The sequence below is a fragment of the Ovis aries genome, chromosome 24, assembly GCF_016772045.2.
Source record: "Ovis aries strain OAR_USU_Benz2616 breed Rambouillet chromosome 24, ARS-UI_Ramb_v3.0, whole genome shotgun sequence".
In the NCBI taxonomy this organism is placed as follows: domain Eukaryota; kingdom Metazoa; phylum Chordata; class Mammalia; order Artiodactyla; family Bovidae; genus Ovis; species Ovis aries.
This window is the reverse complement of record NC_056077.1, coordinates 25,318,822-25,338,004: the sequence shown is the minus strand read 5'-3', so window position 1 is coordinate 25,338,004 and position 19,183 is coordinate 25,318,822. Positions and strand designations below refer to the sequence as shown.

Sequence of the window (19,183 nt, the reverse complement as noted above, 5' to 3'; positions counted from 1 at the left end):
CAGTCCTCTTCTGACAGCACCGCAGGCTTGCACGCCTTTCAGCCCCTTCCTAAGCCCTGCTGGGAACGGGCCGCTGAGCCAATTCCCACGTGTATGAGGTGTGGGCATAAGCAAAGACCACCCAGGTGAGAACAGGCGACGGCTGTTTACTCAGAGCTTGCTCTCTCAAGGCACTTGTGTTTTGGAGATCTGATGGCAGGCAGAGGGGTGGGGAAGCTCCATGGTGGGGGAGAGGAAAGGCCTCAGCGGGCCCAATTGGAGGCTGCGGCTCGGGAAGCTGGAGGCGGGCTAACTAGAGGCAGGACAGCCTGTGATGGGTTCGGGGGAACATTCCTGACTTTCTCTGGTTGGGCCCAAAGCAGAAATCAGGGAAGCTGTCAGTTATTAATCAAGACTTGGTCATTCTACAGAGGTTACTGGTGGCTTCCTGTGGGTGATAGGTTGGTTTCCTGGGCTGGTTGGTGCCAGTTGTGGATCAGTGCCCTGTTTTTATACGTGGTTATTGTCCGTTGTACGTTCAGTCTATCAGATGAATGTGTGTGACACAGTCAATTCCTCTGAGTTGTTTCCCCTGAGAAACCACAGTTGCTTCTCTGGTGGACCTGGGACACCGTGGCCTCTGCAGTCTCCCTCTGTCTTTATGGCAGGGTTCCAGCCCAAACCACATTTTGAAAACTGGTGCTGTCATTGGGATCTAGTTTGCAAGTGTAGTTTTTACCCTATAGTAATTCTAATTTTTAAAAACTGTTTTTTTAAAAACTTTTCTCACATGAGAAAAAACAATTTTTCTAATAAAAATCTAAAAATTGGGCACATGCCTGGAGCAGAAGAGCCCTGCCTCTCTCAACGGGACACTCGCTGTCCACTTCACCCTCTGTGCCCACTGCTAGCTTCCCGCCTGGTCTCCGTGGACATCTGGCTTGTCAGTCTCCACAGCTCTGCTCAGATGAGCTTGAGGGAGAAGCTCGGGGACGCAGCTGAGCTGCTCGGTCCAGCCGGGGTGGCAGCCCAGCCCTGCAGAGCCTTCATCAGCTCCTTGACTGCTTGGATGGTTGCGGGTGGGGGCTGCCACACATCTCAGTGATGGGTGGACTGCTTGTTTTCAGAGGGCGAGATGAAAATGAGATGCACATGAAGAGCATCCGCAGTGAAGTTCTGCTGAAAGTGGTTGGGTTTCCTGGGATGACTCACCGTGTAATCTGGACTCTGCCCCATCTCAGCACCATCATGATGGGAGTCCTGTTGCTTTGTTGCCAGAAGTGCTGAACAGTAGGCCTCGGCCAGGGGAATGGCTGATGAGTAGGCTTCCTGCACTCATATGGACAGTGGGCGTCTGTCCCTGTCGCCACTCCAGCAATGTTCTCATGGGTTTTATGGCACTTAATGCCTGTGGCCGAGATGCTGGAACTGTGCTGAGGGCTATCAGGTAAGGTTTATGCCCTGTCGTTTAGGTCCAAGAGTAGACTTCCTAACTGAAATGACCTCTTGATTTTGGGGAAAGAAAAAAAAAAAATGATGTCTATACCTGGAGACAAATCTCTCACCAATAGATTTTTTTAAAAGAGCCCATTATTAAAAGCCTGTTCCCTCTGCACCATCAGAGCCCTGAGCTAATCTCTGTTGTCACAGGACACTGTCATTTTTCCCTTGTTTCAGACTCCGGAGGGTTAATGGCACCAGGGTGTATTGTTGAGCATTGAAATATTTTTTAAACCTTTTATTATGGAAAAAGAGAGATAAGGAGAGAGAATAATACAGTGCAGCCTCATGTACTCATCACCCAGTTAAAACAATTCATGACTAATCTTATTTTATCTGTCCTCCTAATTGCTCACCCCCGTATCATTTTGACGTAGTTCTCAGACCTCATTGCATATTTGAGTAAGAATTTTTTCCTTTTTTTAAAAAATGAATGCTCAAGTCCTTTGGTCGCTGTGCCAGGCTGAAGGCCACATGTTTCTGGTCCAGACTTTGTCACCTGCCCTGTGATCTTGGTTAAGTCCTTAACCTCTCTGACCCTTGGTATTCTCTTGGCAGTCGTTTGTGGGGGCCTTTTATGAGATCCTGAGGGAATGAAACTGTCGCAGGTGCTTTACGGATGGAGAGAACTCTTGTCTAGTCTCTCTGCCCCATGAAAGGCTGTCCACCTTTCATGCCAGCTCTTCCCAGCCCTGTTCACTAGTTGCTCCACGGAAGTGACATTGTCAGCTCTCGTCTTCCCACTCACCCATCGCACTGTTGGTCAAGAGGACCATCTTCCCCAGGCAGTTAATACGAAAGCCCCAGGCCGGGACATGACCCCTCGCACATCTCTGCGGCCCAGTGTGCCTGCCTGCTGGCCCCACCCAGCCCCGGGGTCTGCTCCCCAGCCCGCTGTGCCCCAGCGCCCATGTCTGGCCCGGGCCTGGGCGGCCCTGTCCTCAGTGCGGCACTCAGGAGGACCACCCAGCTCGCCCCACCAGATGAGAGGGTTCCCATGGGGCAAGTTGGCCCATGCGTGGTTCAGTCCCCTGGGGTCTTATTTTTTGCTGTTATTTCCTTTGCCTAAAATAGTATTTCCTCTGCCTAAAAATGTCCTATCCGTGGCGTCTAGTTTGGAACAAAACTATTTGTTGCTCAGAAGTTAGGGCAGCAGACTTCCTGCTGCCCAAGCATGCAGTGAACCCTGGGCTCCCGTAGGCTTCTGGGAGCAGAGACTGATGAATAAGAAGTCTGTTGGGTAAATTAAAATTTGTTTTTAAAGAAAAAGAGATAATGTATGCAGTGATGGCCAGAAAAAAGTCTCTCAAAAGGAACTGAACCAGCCCCTACTCCTCAGAGAAGCGTCCCGTTAGTTCTCTGCTGCCCCAGCCTGTCCATTGCCCTGAGTCCCATTTTTTAATTGCCCCTACGGGGAGGCACTTCCTGCTACAGAAGGAGCAGTTCTGTTCTGTTCTGAGTCCTCTAGTTCAGTTCCTCCCGTAGTTGTGACCTGGCCGAAGGGTCTGGACCTCCTCTCTTGGCAGATGGATGAGGTGTTGGCCGGCCCGCCTCAGCGTGTATCCTTTGGGCATGGCCCTCTGGCGTCCTTCCCAGGGCCTGCCTGCACACTCACTGTCTCTCTGTATTGGCTGCGTCTCTCTTTGTGACTCTAAGGGCAAGTTCTAGAGGAATTAGATGTGACTTTGGTGGGGTCTGGGGTAAGGAATGTTCCCAGGGGACGCTTGCTCTGCTCCCCAGAGGCCCCGAGGGCTCTTCTTCGAGCCCATGCTTGACTTGGGCTTCATTTCCACTTGGAGGAGCTCGGGGCAAGTGCTTTAACTCTGGTATGTAAAGCTGATGATAGCAACTCACCTTACGGACTTAGTGTTCTTGCAGTGATGAAATGAGCCCTGCATTTACAGGCCTGTTGTTCCCAACCCAACAGGAGGACTTCACCACAGCCCACAAGGTGTGGGCACACACGCTGTGCATACAGGGAGAGAGCACAGGGCCGCCGGGGAGCTACAGACCCTTGCTTGGTCCAGCCATGCTGCCGAGCATGGGCATCCCACCTTGCTGACTGCCGGTCATTAGTGTGGAGGGACCCAGCCTCTGAGCCAGGGCTACCCACAGAAACCTGATACACTGATGCCTAAAGCCTGTCGTTTTTCCTTAGTTGATTCGGAATCTGAAGGGAAGAGTCATGTTATTTGTTAGTTTGCTAAAATCCCTGGAAGTGGTAGAACCAAGACTAGAAATAGTTGCTTCAGAATCACGTGATATGCTCGGTGTCTCATGCCCGGTATCATGACCTTGGACTCACGGGATACTGGGGCCAAATGGATCATTAGACACTCATGTATCCCAGACTTGCCAGCTGTAGCTTCTCTACTGTGGGCTCCAGGGAGAGGGGCCAGAGCAGTGAAAAGTAGCTGCTGTGAAGGCTTGATTTTGGGAAGCGCCGATCTGTGTTACCTTGATCGTTAATGGGCACGTCAGGGATCTTGGTAGCAAGCAAGAGTTCCCAATTCTGGCTACCTTAGAAAGAAACGTGTGGGAGGCTGTTGGGAAGGGAGCATGCAGGACTGGTAGAGGGCTCGTGGCCAGGCTGGGGAACGGGCACAGGGAGCCCACGGTTACCAGGCATGGGAAGCACAGCAGCACCTCACGGTCACAGCCTCTCTCGCTCAGACTGAGAGGGTGTTTGATAGGCTGCACATGGGTCCTGGGTCCACTGCTGGCTAACCTGGGACCTGACCGCCCCCTCCCCCCAGCTTCCTGCCCTCCGGTTCTCTGGTTGTGGGGTCTCTTCTCCCCGCAAAAGTCACACATATGACAGAAAAACTCCAGGAGTAGGGCAGCCAGCTCTGGTGCCTGGAACAAAGTATGAGAGGGGAGGATGTGCTTGAGGACTCTGGGAGGACAAGGCAGAGCCCAGGACCCTTGTCTAGTGGGCAGGGCAGCAAGGGGCGGTTCTGGGACGCCTGAGAGGCGGAGCAGGGGTGGTGGAGGAGAGAGGGTGAAGGGAAGGCTGGCTCTGAGGCCACCATGTGGCTTTCAGGGATCAGAGGAAGGGAGAGGTGGGCCTTGGGGGCCCCAGAGGGGCAGGGCGGGCCTGGGCTGGCCCTCCAGCTGCCTTGGTTGCCCCCAAGAAGTCCAGTTGGGGAGGGGGTGCTGCTGAACAGGAGGAAAGCTTATTCCCAGGTAATGACATGGTACAGCTTGTCTGTGGGAACCGCGTGCAGGTCAGCCGAGGTGAGGACTGTGGCTGAGCCCTGACGGACGCTCACACTCACGGAGGGCGGGGTGAGTGGAGCGCACAGGAGCCCCTGAGCAGGGGGTGGGCTGCTGCAAGAAGGACAGTGATAGGAAGTGGGTTTTTTTTTCCCCTTAGATGAAAATATTTTGAAAACATTCATGTTTCTGAAAAGTGAGGCTGGACAACGAACCAGAGGCGGTGGGCGAAGGGAAGCGCAGGGCAGCTATTAGCTCATCTTTGCAGACAGGCTTTCTGGAAAGTCCGAGGCAGCAGAAGGCTTTTGATCCGCCCCCAGAGTACATTTTTCTGAATGGCACCCAGGAGAGGCCTTTTCAGTGGAAAAAGTGAATTCTCACTTTCAGAGGAGGTGGGACTTGCCGCTGTGTCACTTGGGGTAGATGGGGTAGCTCCTGTCCATCAGCGGAAGGTGGGTCTTGGTGCCTGGGCCTCCTCTCCCCACAGCCGAGTTTTTCTGGGTGGAGGAGTCCACGGTGGAGGTGCTCTGCGTGGTGTGGGAGAGGAGGAGAGCACCAGAGCAGCTTTTGGAAAAAAGTGTCCTGTGAGTTGGCTTTCGTAACTAGTGAGAAGGAGGGCTCTTGCTCAGAGGCACAGAGGCAGGAAATGTGAGCGTGTCTCACTCCTCTGATCACAGTTTTACAGCATCTGTGGCCACATCATCACACTACTGTTACAATTTTGCCACGTCCATGTACCATGTTTATTAATATGATTTTTTTCTTCAGTTATTTTTTTTTAACTTAAGCAACTTAAACCAAGGAAGGTTAGACCCCGCTGTGATGTGCATCTTGGTATTTCTGTCCGGGCCTCCCGGGCCTCCTCAGCTGTGCCTGTGACACAGCTGCTGCCCTTACATTGGCCATGACCTCCACTGCCACCAGAGTGACCTTTTGTTTTTCTAGACTTTCGTAGTATTTAGCAATTCAAAGAGCTTACACATACCTCTCTCTGTAAGAAGCCAGATATCAAGTGCCCTGGGATGACCCCCGGCTCACCTTAGTTCCCTTCCTAGCGGTGGCCTTGGTCATCAGTGTGGTAGATAACCTTCCTGCCCTTTTTGCCTGCAGCATTTTGTTTTGTTTGTTTTATTATTGCTTTATTCATAAATGTTACATTGTCTGTTTCACTGCTTTTTTTTCCCCCTTAGAGTAATTATTTTTCTAAGGCACAAATTTTTTGAAATTTGTTATTGCAGTAAGTGAAAACAGTAATACATGCTCTGAGTTTAAAAGTCTCACAGGGACTTCCCTGGTGGTCCAGTGACTAAAACCCTGCGCTTCTGTTGCCAAGGGCACAGGTTTGATCCCTGGTTAGGGAACTGAGATCCCGCATGCAGTGAGATGAGACCAAAAAAAAAACAAAAACAAAAGAAATGTCTCTCAGTTCAGCAGGGTGATTCCAGGACACAAGGCTGACCATGTCCCTCCTGTGCTCCCAGATCTGAAAGGCTCCCATGGCCCCCAGGAGGATGGGCACACACCTCTGTACCCTCCGGCCCACGGGGCCCTGGGCCATCTGGCTCCCACTTTCCACTGCAGCCTCCGCAGCCCTCCCGGCCGTCCGTCCTTCCCCCGCCAGTCTGCTGTCCATCCTCCCCGCCCCTGCAGTGCTCCACGGGCTCTGTCCCAGGCTGGTGGACTGATGACCCTGGAGAAGGGTGCTGGCTTCCTTGTACATCTCTGGGCAGCACCTCCTGCCATCAGGGGCAGCAGGAGGCGGCTGGCACTCAGGTCAAGGGCTCCCAGTGAACCCTGGGCAAGTCTGCCCCCCTCTGCAGGCAGGATGGGTTCATAACTGTGTGAAAAGTGCTCAAATCAGGGCCTTCCCCGGGATGGGTGCTCGATGTGAGCAGCTGTTCCTGCCATGGGGTTGTTCTTCACTGTTGCAGCCCTGGGCCATTATACAGGGCCTGTGTGTCAGTGTTCAGTCCGGGCTTACGTGTTGACTGAAAGGAGGAGGGATAGAGGTGGACGTGATCCCTGCGTGAGGCGGGACAGAGGCTCTGTGGAGGAGTTGGGTTGTGATGCCCACTGCACCGTGGTGCTGGGTGGGGACGGTGACCAGGCAGCGGGGAACTAGGGGTGGGGTTGGGGGGGTGAGGAGGCCGGGGCTGCCACCCAAGACAGGAAGACCTCGGCGGGCTTTCCGCCTCACAGCGCCGTCTGTTTGAATGCTCCGGGAAGGAAGAAGCCGCAGGCATCGGCACTCACCCGGCAGGGCCGGGGCCTTCGCCCAGTTGTGGCTTTGCTGCTTCGTGTTCGGGTTGATGGCAGATTGAAACAAGCTACACTTTTGATGCAGCACCCTCCGCCTTTCTTCTTTCTCCTCTTTTTTTCCAGGTAATGCTACCATAGAGAAGCTGGAGGACTTCATCAACAACATTAACAGTGTCTTGGAATCCTTGTACATAGAGATAAAGAAAGGTGTCACTGAGGATGACGGGAGACCCATTTACGCGCTGGTGAGAGCAGACAGAGCCCCCTGGTGGGTGTCTGGGGAACTGCAGTGGAGACAGCCTCTGCCCTCCTTCCTGGGGTGTGGATGAAGGCGCACCCACCTCACCAGGGGCTTGGAGGGCGAAAGACACCAGGCCTGGCCACCTCTCTGACCCAGTCCCGTCTCTCCATGCTCGCTGCCAGCCCCCTGGTCTGTAGTGTCCTCTGCAGCCATCAGGGTTGGGGGTAATAGAACCTGGGCCTGGCTCTCAACACAGCACTTGCTTTGTTGCCCCACATGGAATGCCCCTTCCACCCTGAGACTGGGCAGCATGCCTTAGGTTTTATTTTGGTTGTTGCCAGGCATCTGCAAGTCACCCTAGATGAATGGAATATTAGGGATAAAGGGATAAAAATGCCTTTTCATTTAGAACAAGACATAGAAGCTTTGGAAAGAAAGAAACATGTGAGGTCACTAAGGATTGAGACCTTGTTGGGCCCTCCTGCTGTGTTCAGATTTTTTTTTTCCCTCCTGGCTAGGGAAGGATGTGAAATACAAGGCCCCATCTTTGGGTAGGGAATTGCTTTAGGCCTTCAGAGACCAGGCTCCTACCGCCAGGCCCACACAGAATGGGGCTCTAGCCCAGGGTTTCCCAAACCCTGTTGCTTGGAAGAAAGGGTTGTGGAAATCTTGGGTTAAGTCGGTAAATCAGTATTATTTACTGCCAGAGTTCTGAATGCCTTGTGCATTTGAAGCCCTGCTAGCATGCAGACAAGTTTCCCGAATTCTTCTGAGTTTGGAAGCTATCGCACAACCTTGGGAGTTCTGAAATCTCTGAAAATTAGACATATTGACTGAGCTAAAGATTTAAGCTTGTAAGACTGGTTCTAAATTTATCCCCATGGCCCACAGTGCCTGGACACAAAGTACTCCAGGACTGGTGAGGTGGGGAGGGAGAGGGGAGGAAGGAAGAGCCTGCAGGTGAATTAACTGTGACAAGTGAAGGGCACAGCCTGATTCTCACGCTAACTTATTTTTTAGGTGAATCTTGCAACGACTTCAATTTCCAAAATGGCATCAGATTTTGCCGAGAATGAGCTGGATCTCTTTAGAAAGGCTGTAAGTACAGCAACTCCCATTGCCCATCAGCCAGGCTTCTTACAGAAAACTTCCGTATTTCATCAGAAATGGAAACTTCAACCTTACTGGGTCCCCCTGCTGCCTGAGAAAGCCCTGGCAGGGGCATGTCACCGAGTGCCCCTCTCAGAATTCATAGCTGCCAGGTAATTGCTGGGGAGGTTGCCACGGCCGCCTGGGAAAGAAGAGCTGGTCTGGGTTTGACTCCAACTGGTTGAATAACAGTGGACCTCCTGGGTGTGGGATGCAGGTGAGCGGGTGTTGCTGCTCGAGTCCCAGGGTGCAACAGCATCCCCAGGGACCTTGCCAGAAAGGCTGAACCCTAGTCTCCACCCAGACTGCTGAATCTGAGCCTGAATTCTGAGAAGGTGCCCAGTGATCCGCCTACCCAATCATTTGAGGGGTGCTGCTCTGCCTGCCCGGCTTCAGAGCCGTTCACTCAGCCACCTTGCCACTCACCTGGGTGAGCACCTGGTTAGGACACTGGTTCTCAGCCCTGGGTGCCCCGCAGTAACTGAGGAGGTAAAAGTAATGCAGACATTCTGGCCTCCCTCCAGGTCTGTCGAGTCCAGGTCTCTGAGGTCTGAGTCCTAGAATCATTCCTTCCTAAGCCGCCTCTGGGGCTGATTAGCAGCCAGGATTGAGAATCAGATTCTAAGACAGTAAATACACGGCTCTGTGTGTGTGTGTGTGTGTGCATGTGTGTGCACACAAGCAGCCCATCTTCTTGGTTCCTCTGCTCTGCTGTGGGCAGAAGTTTTAAGGCAGCCTCCAGCAAGCTTCTCCCAGCCCCAGTCCACAGCAGCCCTGTGGCTCCCAGGTGTGTTCTCTCGCTGGGCCACCCTGGTGCCTTCCCTTCCCGGTTCCAGCCTGCCCATCTCTGCGTAGAAGAGGCGCTGCCCCATTTCCTTATTCATTCATTCCTCATCTTCTCCATCTTCAGGGAGGTGAAGTGATCCTTCCCGATTCAGGGGGCATTAAGGTCCTTCATTTGGAATGGTGTTACAGGAGCGACTTGGGTCAAAACATATCTGTGGCTTTTGGTGCATATTGTTAAGCTGTTTTCCTGGAGAGCCCCTCAGCTCTGCCTGCGATACGAGCAGTCTCGCCGCACCCCGCCAGAATCGGCATCACGGCCTGAGAGCTGCTCTCCCCAGTCTAATGGATGGGCGTGGCTCCCGTCTCTTCCAGTTGGAGCTGATTATCGACTCAGACACTGGCTTTGCGTCTTCCACAAATATTTTGAACCTGGTTGATCAGCTTAAAGGCAAGAAGATGAGGAAGAAGGAAGCTGAGCACGTGCTGCAGAAGTTCGTACAAAGCAAGTGGCTGATTGAGGTATTTCTCGCTGCAGGTCCAGCCTGGCTCACATTTTACCGCGAGTCTCACTGTGTCCTCCAGAATCGTATTGCATTTAATGGGTCTCTGTTGAGCTGAGCCTGTTCAGGTTCCTTTATCTCAGCACTTCCCGACCTCTTTGGCACCAGGGACTGATTTTGTGGAAGTCAGTTTTTCCACAGACTGAGGAGGGGGGATGGTTTGGGGATGATTCAAGCGCATTGCATTGCATTACATTCCCTTCTCCAGGGGATCGTCCCCACCCAGGGATCGAACCCGGGTCTCCTGCACTGCAGGTGGATTCTTTACCATCTAAGCCCTGGGGAAGGCCATTGCGCATTCTTTTGGTATTATTATTACGTCAGCTCCACATTCAGATTGTCAGGCTTTAGATCCTGGAGGTCAGGAGCCCCTGCTGTCTGCGTTGAGGCCCGCAGTGACCCTGCAAGGAGAACCCTGTTTACTCCAGTGACCTGGGTGGGAGCCCCAACTGTGCGGGCCCCGGACTCTGGTCCCCAGGCAGGTGGTGTAGTGCGGTCAGCAGGAGCATGGGGCTGCTGCCAGATTCCGCCGCAGGTGCCCCCCACGTTCCTCGTCTGTGAGAGGAGGAATAGCTCCACCTCCAGGTGAGTGAGGAGCAGGATGAGGGGTGGGAGTCAGGCCCCGGTGCTGGGCGCCCACAGGAGTCACTGTCCCCATCGTGATTATCACTGTCATGTACTCCAACGCCAGTGCTGTTGGGATTCTTTCACTTAGGTGGTGGCCCTCAAAGAGCAAAGAGCTTGTGTTGACAAGCTTTTGGAGAGGAGCTGTAGCAATCTGTGAAAGGTTTGAGTTTCTTGATGCCTTGTGTCTATTTCTGTTGGCTGGAACAGTCAGACGTTTCAGTTCTTTTTCCACAAATGCACCACTGTTTCCAAGAAACCCGAGCCAGACAGGCTCCGTGCCGCCTTGCGCGTCCTGCTCCTGCCCCTCTGGGCTGTGTCTGGGCAGGACTGCTCAGAGGGGCCCTCAACTTCCTCACTTGGTGGTCAGACCTGTGGCTGGAGGCCGCTGCTGTGGTGACATGATGCTCACTTCCTTTTTGGGGAGAGCTCAGCTCTGGAGTTGTGGCAGCCGTGCTCTGAGTTGTTGATCTTGGGGTGGGCTGCCCTGGCAGTCTGACCAGAAACATCCAGTTCCTGCGGTGCTTTCTGGGTGGGAGGAATTGTCTGGAGAGGCCACAGTGGTGAGGGCAGGAGTAGTGGGAGCCGCTAGTGGGGTCAGCGCCTCTGGGCAGCTCTGCACATCGTGTACTCGGGTGCTCAGCCCCTACGACCGCGGGGAGCCCTTCACTCTTTTCTGTAGCTGAACCCACTGCAGCTCCCTGATCTGGATGAAGTCCCCCACCCGGCAAGTGGCTGAGCCGTGTCCAGGCTCCAGCGAGCGTGACTGCAGGCCCCTATCAATTGCTTCGTCATAGTTTTTCTTCCTCTCTTGGGTGGATTTGGCAATACGGAATGTTCTCGGACACCTCAGGGGTCATAACTGGCTGCACTCTGTCCTCGGGCCAAGCTTTCTAAGGGCAGGGACTGTGACCTCATCTTTGTACCTCATCACTCCTGGAGGCGCTGCTTACTGAACTGCGGCTGGGCAGGTAGTTGAAGTTCCAGAGGAACAGAGTGTACCTCACACTCACCCCCCAGATGATACAAGAACTCCTCGTAGATTAGAAGGTACCAGCACTCATACAGTCCACGTTGGCATGAACACCTGTCATCTCCCCGGGGCTCACCCTCTGCCGCCCTGGCACAGCCTCTGTGCCCAGCTTTGGGCCCATGGGTGGCCGTGCGGGTCCAGCGTACTTAGATGCTGTCACAACACGATGCAGGGCTGGGTGCCCGACTTGATCAGGACTGGCGCTTTGCTGCCCGGAGCGGGGACGACTGGAGCAAAGAACGCCTCTGGGGGTCTGCTGGACTTGGCTTGGGCCCCAGCTCCCGTCCTCTCTGTTTCCTCCTCGGGGAACTGGAGGTGCTGGTGCTGCCTTCCTGAGGCCTGGCTCCAAAGCCCCGTGAGTCTTGAGGGAGCCCTCCTTGCTGACTGATCCCTTGGCCCTCATGTAGATGAAGGAACAGACCAGGGAGGGGCAGGGCGTGGTGGTGAGACACCTCAGGGTCCTCCTCTGGCCTGGCCGCTCCCTCTGGAGGTGGCTTCTCGCCTCTGAGCCCGGTTCCCACCTGGAAGACGAGGACCATGCTGGTTGGCCGGTGTTGGTTCTGCGGGAGGAGTGCTCCCCAGGCTGGTCAGCACGGCCGTGGCCGTGTGTTCTGAGTCACTCTGAAGGACCAGCTGAGGGGCCACGGGGTGAGTGCTGGCCGGTGCTCTGACCAGCCTTCCTGGAGCAGCACCTTGACCGGAGGGACCGTGTCTGAGTCTCCCCCTTGGCCTCTCAGAAATGGGGCTTTCCTCAGAAGCACTGTATTCATTATGATGGGACCCCCTTTCCCCCCAGCCAAGTACTGGGAGAGCCCTGCCCTGTGCAAGGCTCTGCCTTGGCACAGAGCTGCTGAGGCAGCTGTGCAGCCCCTCGGGGGCCCTGGGGTGGGGGTGGTCGGGATCAGTGGGTGAGGCTTTGAGACAGAGGCTGCCTCAGAGAAGTGTGGATGCTCGGAACCTGGGCATCTGCTGGCAGCTGCACGTTCGCACGGCCTAGGGACCAGTCCCCAGCACAGGGCCCCAGCTCAGGATGGTTGTCAGGCCTAGGAGGTTATTTGGGGTTGGATCTTCCTTGGAGATCGAGGGCAGTCCACCCCTCCTAGTGAGAGGACTGAGCGCCATCGTGAGTGATAAGCATGGGGCACTTCTAGGCAGCTAGTAGGCGTTCAGTAAACGTGACTCAAGCCTGACTCTGAACTTCAACTTGTTCACTCTAGCCTTGGCATTCCTCCTTGGGATCGATGCGAGGGCTGTTATATACTCTTCCCTTAGATGTTTATCATGACACGGCCTAGTGCTGGGCCACGCGTCAGGTGCTGGGGACACAGGGTGAGCAAAACCAGGCCTGGCTCACAGTCTGGGGAGAGAGCTGGAGGTCAGCCCACTCTCGCTGAAGTAGAGTCGCAGACAGAGAGGAAGCAGCGCTCACAGGGGACCTGCCCTCAGCGGAGGAAGTGGCACCCCGCAGCAGGCTGGGGAGGAGGCAGCTGGTTGGGGTGGGGACGACAGTCCAGGGCAGAGGGAGTGGCCTGCACCCGAGCGGGCGGGGTGGGCTCAGGAGCTGAGAGGGGCCGGGTGCTCTGGGGAGGGGCACAAGGTGAGCCTGGAGGTGGGCAGACAGGGGTTCGGTTCTTCAGCCCAAGAATGGTGGCGCCTCAGGGGCTGGGCCTCACAGAGGTCAGGTCTCCAAAGAGGGTCCCAGAGGGGCGAGCAGGGGAAGGGTAGATCAGGGTGGAGGCCGTGGAGACAGCCTCATTGTGGACTTGGGGCTTTTGAGAAGGTAGCGGCCACAGGGCCCAGGACAGCCTTGGGCCCCGCCCTCTCATGCCCAGCACCACGGGGCACAGAGCTCCTGTCCCCTTCCTGACTGGCCCGACTCTGCGGTGCAGGGCACCACTGCCTTGTGCTGGGCCTCCCTCCGTTGCGGGAGTCCTTGGGCTTTGTCCTGCCTGCTTGCCCTGCTCCCCACGGTCAGAGCTGTGGCTCTCTTAACTCTGTGCCCATGCCCATCTTCTCCTGGGTGGTCACCTGCCCGACACTGGAGGCCCAGGATGAATGTGCTTCCCTGGCCGGGTGGCACTGCACACACTGGATGGAGGCAGGAGTCATGGGGATGGGGTGTGGGGTGGGAGCAGCAGCCCCTCTTGTGTGATGTGAGGTGGAGAAGCAGGCGCAGGGGCACTGAACCAAACCCAGCGCCGCAGGCTCCGGGGGCGGCCCCTGCAAGGCTTGCCCCCCCACCCTGCTGTGTGCCTTTGCCCAGGACCCCCACTATAGCCTCAGGGCTACAACACGTGCTCAAGAAGTTCCATCCCAGTTCCTTAGTTGACTTGGATGCGTAAACGTCCATGAGCTTCTGTGACACTTGTCTCCAGTCAGGTCTCCATCCTGCCTCTTCCTTGTGAGTTGGCCATAGGGTTAGCCAAGTTTTTCCGTATTTCTGGCTTTCCCATGGTTTGGGGTTACACAGCGTGTGGACTGTGTGTATATGGGAACCAGAAGGCCTTACCACACCCCATGCCACTTGGTTTGGGGCCTCCCTGGACCACCTCCGGCATCATCTGTGAAGTGGTGTGGGCGGAAGTGATCTTGGATGGTCCAGGCAGAGGCTCCAGGCAGTGGTGCTAGGAGGCAGTGCAGTGCTGCTCCCTGGGGTCGGGGCGGGAGGCACTGGGGGAGGGAGAGGAAGGAGTAAGAGCCTGGCTCAGGGCTGTGGGGTTCACTCCGTGGGGTCACGGCTCCCTTTCCCGGCCTCTGTCCTCATCCAGGAGTGCTGGGGCAGCTCCAGGATTCCTGTCTGTGAAGGCACGAGGATGGTGCTAAGGAAATGTGGGGCAGTGGTCCTCGCCTTGCTTTTCTTTTAGGTCTCACCTAAGTTTTCCCCACTTTAGGCTGTACAAGGGGTCGGTGTGAATGCCTGCGGGGCAAGGGGTGTGCGGACCTTTGCCCCTTCCTGGCCTCGGGCCGTGGGAGCAGAGGTACCTCTTGGGCGGGAAGCAGGCTGGGTGTGCCAGTTCATAAAAGATGCCCCCACCTTGTGTCCCCGCAGAAGGAAGGGGAGTTCACCCTGCACGGCCGGGCCATCCTGGAGATGGACCAGTACATCCGGGAGACGTACCCTGATGCCGTGAAGGTCTGCAACATCTGCCGCAGCCTGCTCATCCAGGTGCCCGGGGCCGGGCGGGGCGCACTCTGCAGGGCTCACTCAGGGCCCAGGGCTCACTCAGGGCCCAGGGCTCACTCAGGGCCCAGGGCTCACTCAGGGCCCAGGCCTCTGACCACGGGCATCTCCTCAGAAGCATCTGACGACAAGTGCACGAAGGCCTGCTTCTCCCTGCTCCTTCTGCTCTGTCCCAGGCTCTTTTTATTTTTGCCCCCTGCCCTGCTGTGTGCCTTTGCCCAGGACCCCCACTGTCGCCCCAGGGCTACAACGCGTGCTCTCAGAAGTCTGTGTCTCCTATTATCGTGGCAGCAACGCGCCAACCATCTTTCTGTCTCAGCCACAGATTCCTGTCGTCTGTTGGCCTCTGAGTACATTGTACAGCTTCAGAGCAGAGCAGCTGGACCAGTGCTGGATGATTCTGCTTTTGCCTTTTTGCTTTAGACTTTTCTGATGCCTTTTTTAAGGCCTTCATTGAGTTTGTTACAGCGCTGCTTCTGTTTTTTTATGGTTCGGTTTTTCGGCAGTGAGGCAGGTAGGACGTCAGCTCCCTGACCAGGGATCGCGCCTGCACCCCCTGTGCTGGAAGGCACAGGAGGCCCAGGGAAGCCCCTGTGTTTCCTCCTTTTTCATTCTCTTTTTGCATTTATCAGTTGCACTGGGCTGGGCCTCTTGGCACATCCATCCTTGGGCACCTAGTGGTTATGTTTCTTGGGTTGGAATCCCAAGAGTGGAATTTCTAGAACAGAGTGTGCACACGGCTGTTTAAAGCTCTGCCCCACGCTGCTGAAGTGCCTTCTGAAAGCCGTGGTCGTCTTCATGCCCCCTCCAGGGCCCACTCATGCTCAGAGTCCAGGCTTGGGGGCGGCCTTGCTGCTCCAAGGTCCTGGCCGCCACCCACTCTGCCCTGCTCTGGCCTCTGGAGCCTTGAGCTTCTTCCCTTTGCACTCACTTGTCAGCTGCTTTACTAAAACCCACTGCACTGAAGACTCAGAGTTGTTCTCATTGTCCGTTTGGGGCCTGGAAGACAAAATTACCAAGCCAGTGGGATGTCTTCTTTGCAGTCCGCTGAAGGGTTATGAACACAGAGATGTGTTCTCAAGCCATCACTTTCTCATTTCAGGGTCAAAGCTGTGAGACGTGTGGAATCAGGATGCACTTACCTTGTGTGGCTAAGTACTTCCAGTCCAACTCGGAGCCGCACTGTCCCCACTGTAACGACTACTGGCCCCACGAGGTGCCAGGTCTGTGTCTCCCAGCCACTTGCTTTCCTCCTGGCCTGTGGCAGGGCTGTGTGTATGCCAGAGTGTGCGTGCCCAGCATTGAGGGGGCACCGGGGCGAGGGGCGGCAGGGCACCCCAACAAGGGCTCCATGTGTGTGCGGGCCCTGGGCCCCATGTACTGAAGTACCTTCTGTGGTCATTGGAGGCCGGCCTGCTTGCTGGTGTTGGTTCCGCAAGGTGCTCTGGAACCCAGCAGAAACCCTGAGACGCGAGAGGGTCTGGTATAGTAAACACGCTCCCCTGCAGCTGTCTCTGGAGGGGAGGTGAAAGTGCATCCCCAGACGGGCTCATCCTGCCTCCCTGGGGGGTGAACTGTTCCGTGGGACAGAGTCCTCGGCACAGGCTTATGGCTGGGGGCGCCCACCAGCCCCGCCACTCACAGTGCCTTCTGGCTTTTCTGTGCAGAAGTCTTCGACCCCGAGAAGGAGAGGGAGACCGGTATGTCCAGATCAAACAAAAGGTCCTTACGGTCCCGGCAGCACTAGCCAGGCCGCCGCCTTCGGGGGAGTGACCGCCTGCCCCATTTGGAAGAGAGGCATCAGTTTCACGGTTCGCGTGGATCACCTTTTTACCTTTTATGTTTGCTTGTTAACAGGTTTGGAATAAACTTGCTCAGCAGCTCCTGCGGCCTCATCTGGTGGCGCGCCCCTCTCTTGGCACTCACTGAGAGCTGGGGGCCTGGGCTCGGGTCTGGGCTGCGGCTGGCCGAGCGCCTCCTGCCCAGCATGGCCCGAGGCCACTTGCTCAGGACAGCGTTGCTTTCAGTCCCTAGCTCTGGTCACTGGTCCTACTCACACTGGCCAGCCCGACTTACTGGATGTGTGGGAGCCTTAGCCTTGGGCCCGCCCCATGCCCCACACTCTCCCTGGCCCGAGGTGCACCGGCCTGCACGGCACGAGGCTGCGGGAGGGGCTGTGGCTGTGTGTCATCTCTGGGCGCTCTGCCTCGCCTGCAGCTGCCCCAGGCCTGACCCAGGAAGTTGGCCTGGGTGCCACCTTCCCCTGGGTCTCCTGCATCACGCCTACCACCAAATCCTGTGCAGCCCACCTGCCAGATGGCCCTCAGCCCCACGGCCACCACCCAGGCTGGCCCAGCTCCCCTCCCCTCTGCACTGCTTCCAGATTCTCCCTCAGGGTCACCCTCCCATGGCCCCCGTTGCCCTGAGGCTGACGCCATGCAGGGGCCTGTGCGTTTCACTGTCCCCCCTCCCACTTTCCAGGGTGTGGCATTTCTCTGTTCCTGGATGAACTTTCCTGCTCCTCACCCTGCAGCCTGCACACACGGTCCCTCCGCCTGCCTGCTCTCTCCCCACATGTCCTGCCCTTGCCAACACCACCTATTCACCCTTTAGATCTTGGCGAGGTGGTCACCACCTCCATGCCCAGTCCCCCACCTCCCCGTACATTCTCGACCATCACTTGCCACACTACTTTAATTCCCTGACTCCCCTCCCTTCCAGCCCAGTATCAATCAGGACCCCTTCAGTCATGATACAAAACCCAACTCAGATTGGCCTCAGCACAGAAGGCTAGGGGGCCCTTCAAGAGGTTTGATGCAGTGGGCCCAGGGTGCCCACGCGTCTGCATCGCTGTCCCACCCTGTTATATGTTGGCCTCATGCTGGGGCTAAAACACGGTCTCAGCAAATCAGCCTCTTTCTTCATGGTAGCAAAATGGCCACCATACTTCCAGGACCCGCACACCCAGTCCCCACCGTCCGGAGGAAGAGGGCAGGTCTCATTTAGTGGCTCCCTCATCTCAGCAAGCATCCAGTCTGCATACTTGTGGAAGTGAGGTGGGAGAGTCCAGGGGGCACTGGTGACCTGGGTCTCCCCTCAGCCACAGGAAGGAGCCCCTCCTGAGCCACATGGCTGAGTGAGGAAAAAGTCGTTTCAGCAAATTGAATATGATGTTACGGGCAGAGAGGGAACGAGCAGTGGGCGCTGAAAGAGTGGGGTGTCTTCCACCCGTGCAGGGAGGGACATTGTGCCTGATTCACCTCTGTCGACGGGTGTGGAGTGTGACCCAGGTCCAGCCTGGGCCCTGAGGCCTGCTTCCCAGGCGGTGAAAGGTGTTCAGCTGGAGCCCATGTGAGCCAGGCTGGACCCTGGCCCAGCCTTCTGAGGGCAAATGCAAGCCTTCGTGAAGCCCTGTAGGAGCCCTGACTAGTGGGGGTGGGGGTGTGTGCCAGGCACGCCACAGAAACCACCCCCATCAGCTTACCCAGAAAAGGGATTTCTCACAAGGCTCTGAGGAAGGTCGCTGAAAGCACAGCAAGTCAGGAGAGCTGCTCCAGAAAAGACAGTCTTGGACTCGGGGGTTCTGGCTGGTAAGACCCCTTCCCTAGCCACAGTGGGCACCAAACAGCAGCTCCCACTATTCCATCCATCCTCTGCTGTGCCCTCAAGATGCAGGTATCCCCAGCTGCTGTACTCCTCAAGGCTGCACCCCTGGGGAGAGGGGGTTCTCCACAGTGCTGTTCCAGGCAAGGGGGCAGGAGGCTGGGGGCCTGGAGCAGAGCAGCATCCTGCGGCCTGCTGCCTGTCTGAGCAGGAGGCTGGGCGGTCGAGGAGGCAGGGTCGCACCCAGCCGGTGCAGAGGAGGCTCTGAGCACCTGCTGCTGGGCGCTGCCCTGCTGCCCTCTCCCCTGTGTGGCCACCAGTGTGAACTTCCTGGGTACCCCAACCCCCAGTTGGCAGGCCCTCAGGGCCCCTGTGACCCCTCCACCTGTCCCCCAGCACAGCCTGTCCTCCACTGCCCAGCGCTCCCACTGGTACCCTGACCGTGTCACCCCAGGGGTCACTGGACCAGGGACACTCACTGCTCATCTGCTCTCGAGCCTCCCCCTTCTGTTCTCACAGGGCAGCTCCAGCAGACCTTGTCCCTCCTGTCCTGGGACCATCCAGGCCCTGCTGACCCCACACGCCCTCTCCAGCACTGCGCGGGCCCCTTCCTCACTAAGGTGTTCCTGCCTCAGGGCCCCTGCCCCTGCTGGGGGGAGCACCTTCCTCAAGTCTGTCAGTTCCGGATTCCAGGTCCGTCAGGCTTCTACTCAGATGTCTACTGTGACAGCCCCATCTGACCAGGGACATCTGCTCAGGCGGCCAGGCTGCGGTATGTTCTAAAGAACATTCCCCTAGTCCCTAACTTCAGAACCAGAGCCCAGATGACCCGCTCCTCGTCCGTCATCCGCGGCTCAGAGCAGGCCTGGGCCGCCGTGGGAGCTGGAGCCGGGGAGGGGTGAGGGCTCCATGGGCAGCTCTGGAGCAACAGCTCGTCTGCGGCCTGGTGGCCAGGCTCCTCACTGGTGGTGAGCCTGTGGACACGGTGGCTCTCCTGTTTTACGCCTCACTACCTTCAGTGGTGTTATTTACTATAAATTCTTCATATGAAA

The 19,183-nt window shown here is 56.5% G+C and overlaps 1 protein-coding gene across 6 annotated transcripts in view; it reads left to right on the top strand.

Annotated features, from left to right (window-relative positions):
- The window catches only part of NSMCE1 (NSE1 homolog, SMC5-SMC6 complex component), a 35,143-nt gene extending 18,732 nt beyond the window's left edge, over window positions 1-16,411 (top strand). For 3 of the 6 annotated variants that reach the window (XM_060406211.1, XM_060406215.1, XM_060406214.1), the window contains exons 3-7: window positions 7,078-7,199; window positions 8,216-8,293; window positions 9,503-9,649; window positions 14,397-14,513; window positions 15,631-16,411. In XM_060406211.1, the coding sequence (XP_060262194.1) occupies window positions 7,078-7,199; window positions 8,216-8,293; window positions 9,503-9,649; window positions 14,397-14,513; window positions 15,631-15,912 (746 nt within the window). In that variant the 3' untranslated portion in view covers window positions 15,913-16,411. The remainder of the gene's footprint in view (window positions 1-7,077; window positions 7,200-8,215; window positions 8,294-9,502; window positions 9,650-14,396; window positions 14,514-15,630) is intronic. The other 3 variants (XM_027967144.2, XM_027967141.2, XM_060406212.1) reach the window with 3 other exon arrangements.
- The last annotated feature ends 2,772 nt before the right edge of the window (window positions 16,412-19,183 follow it).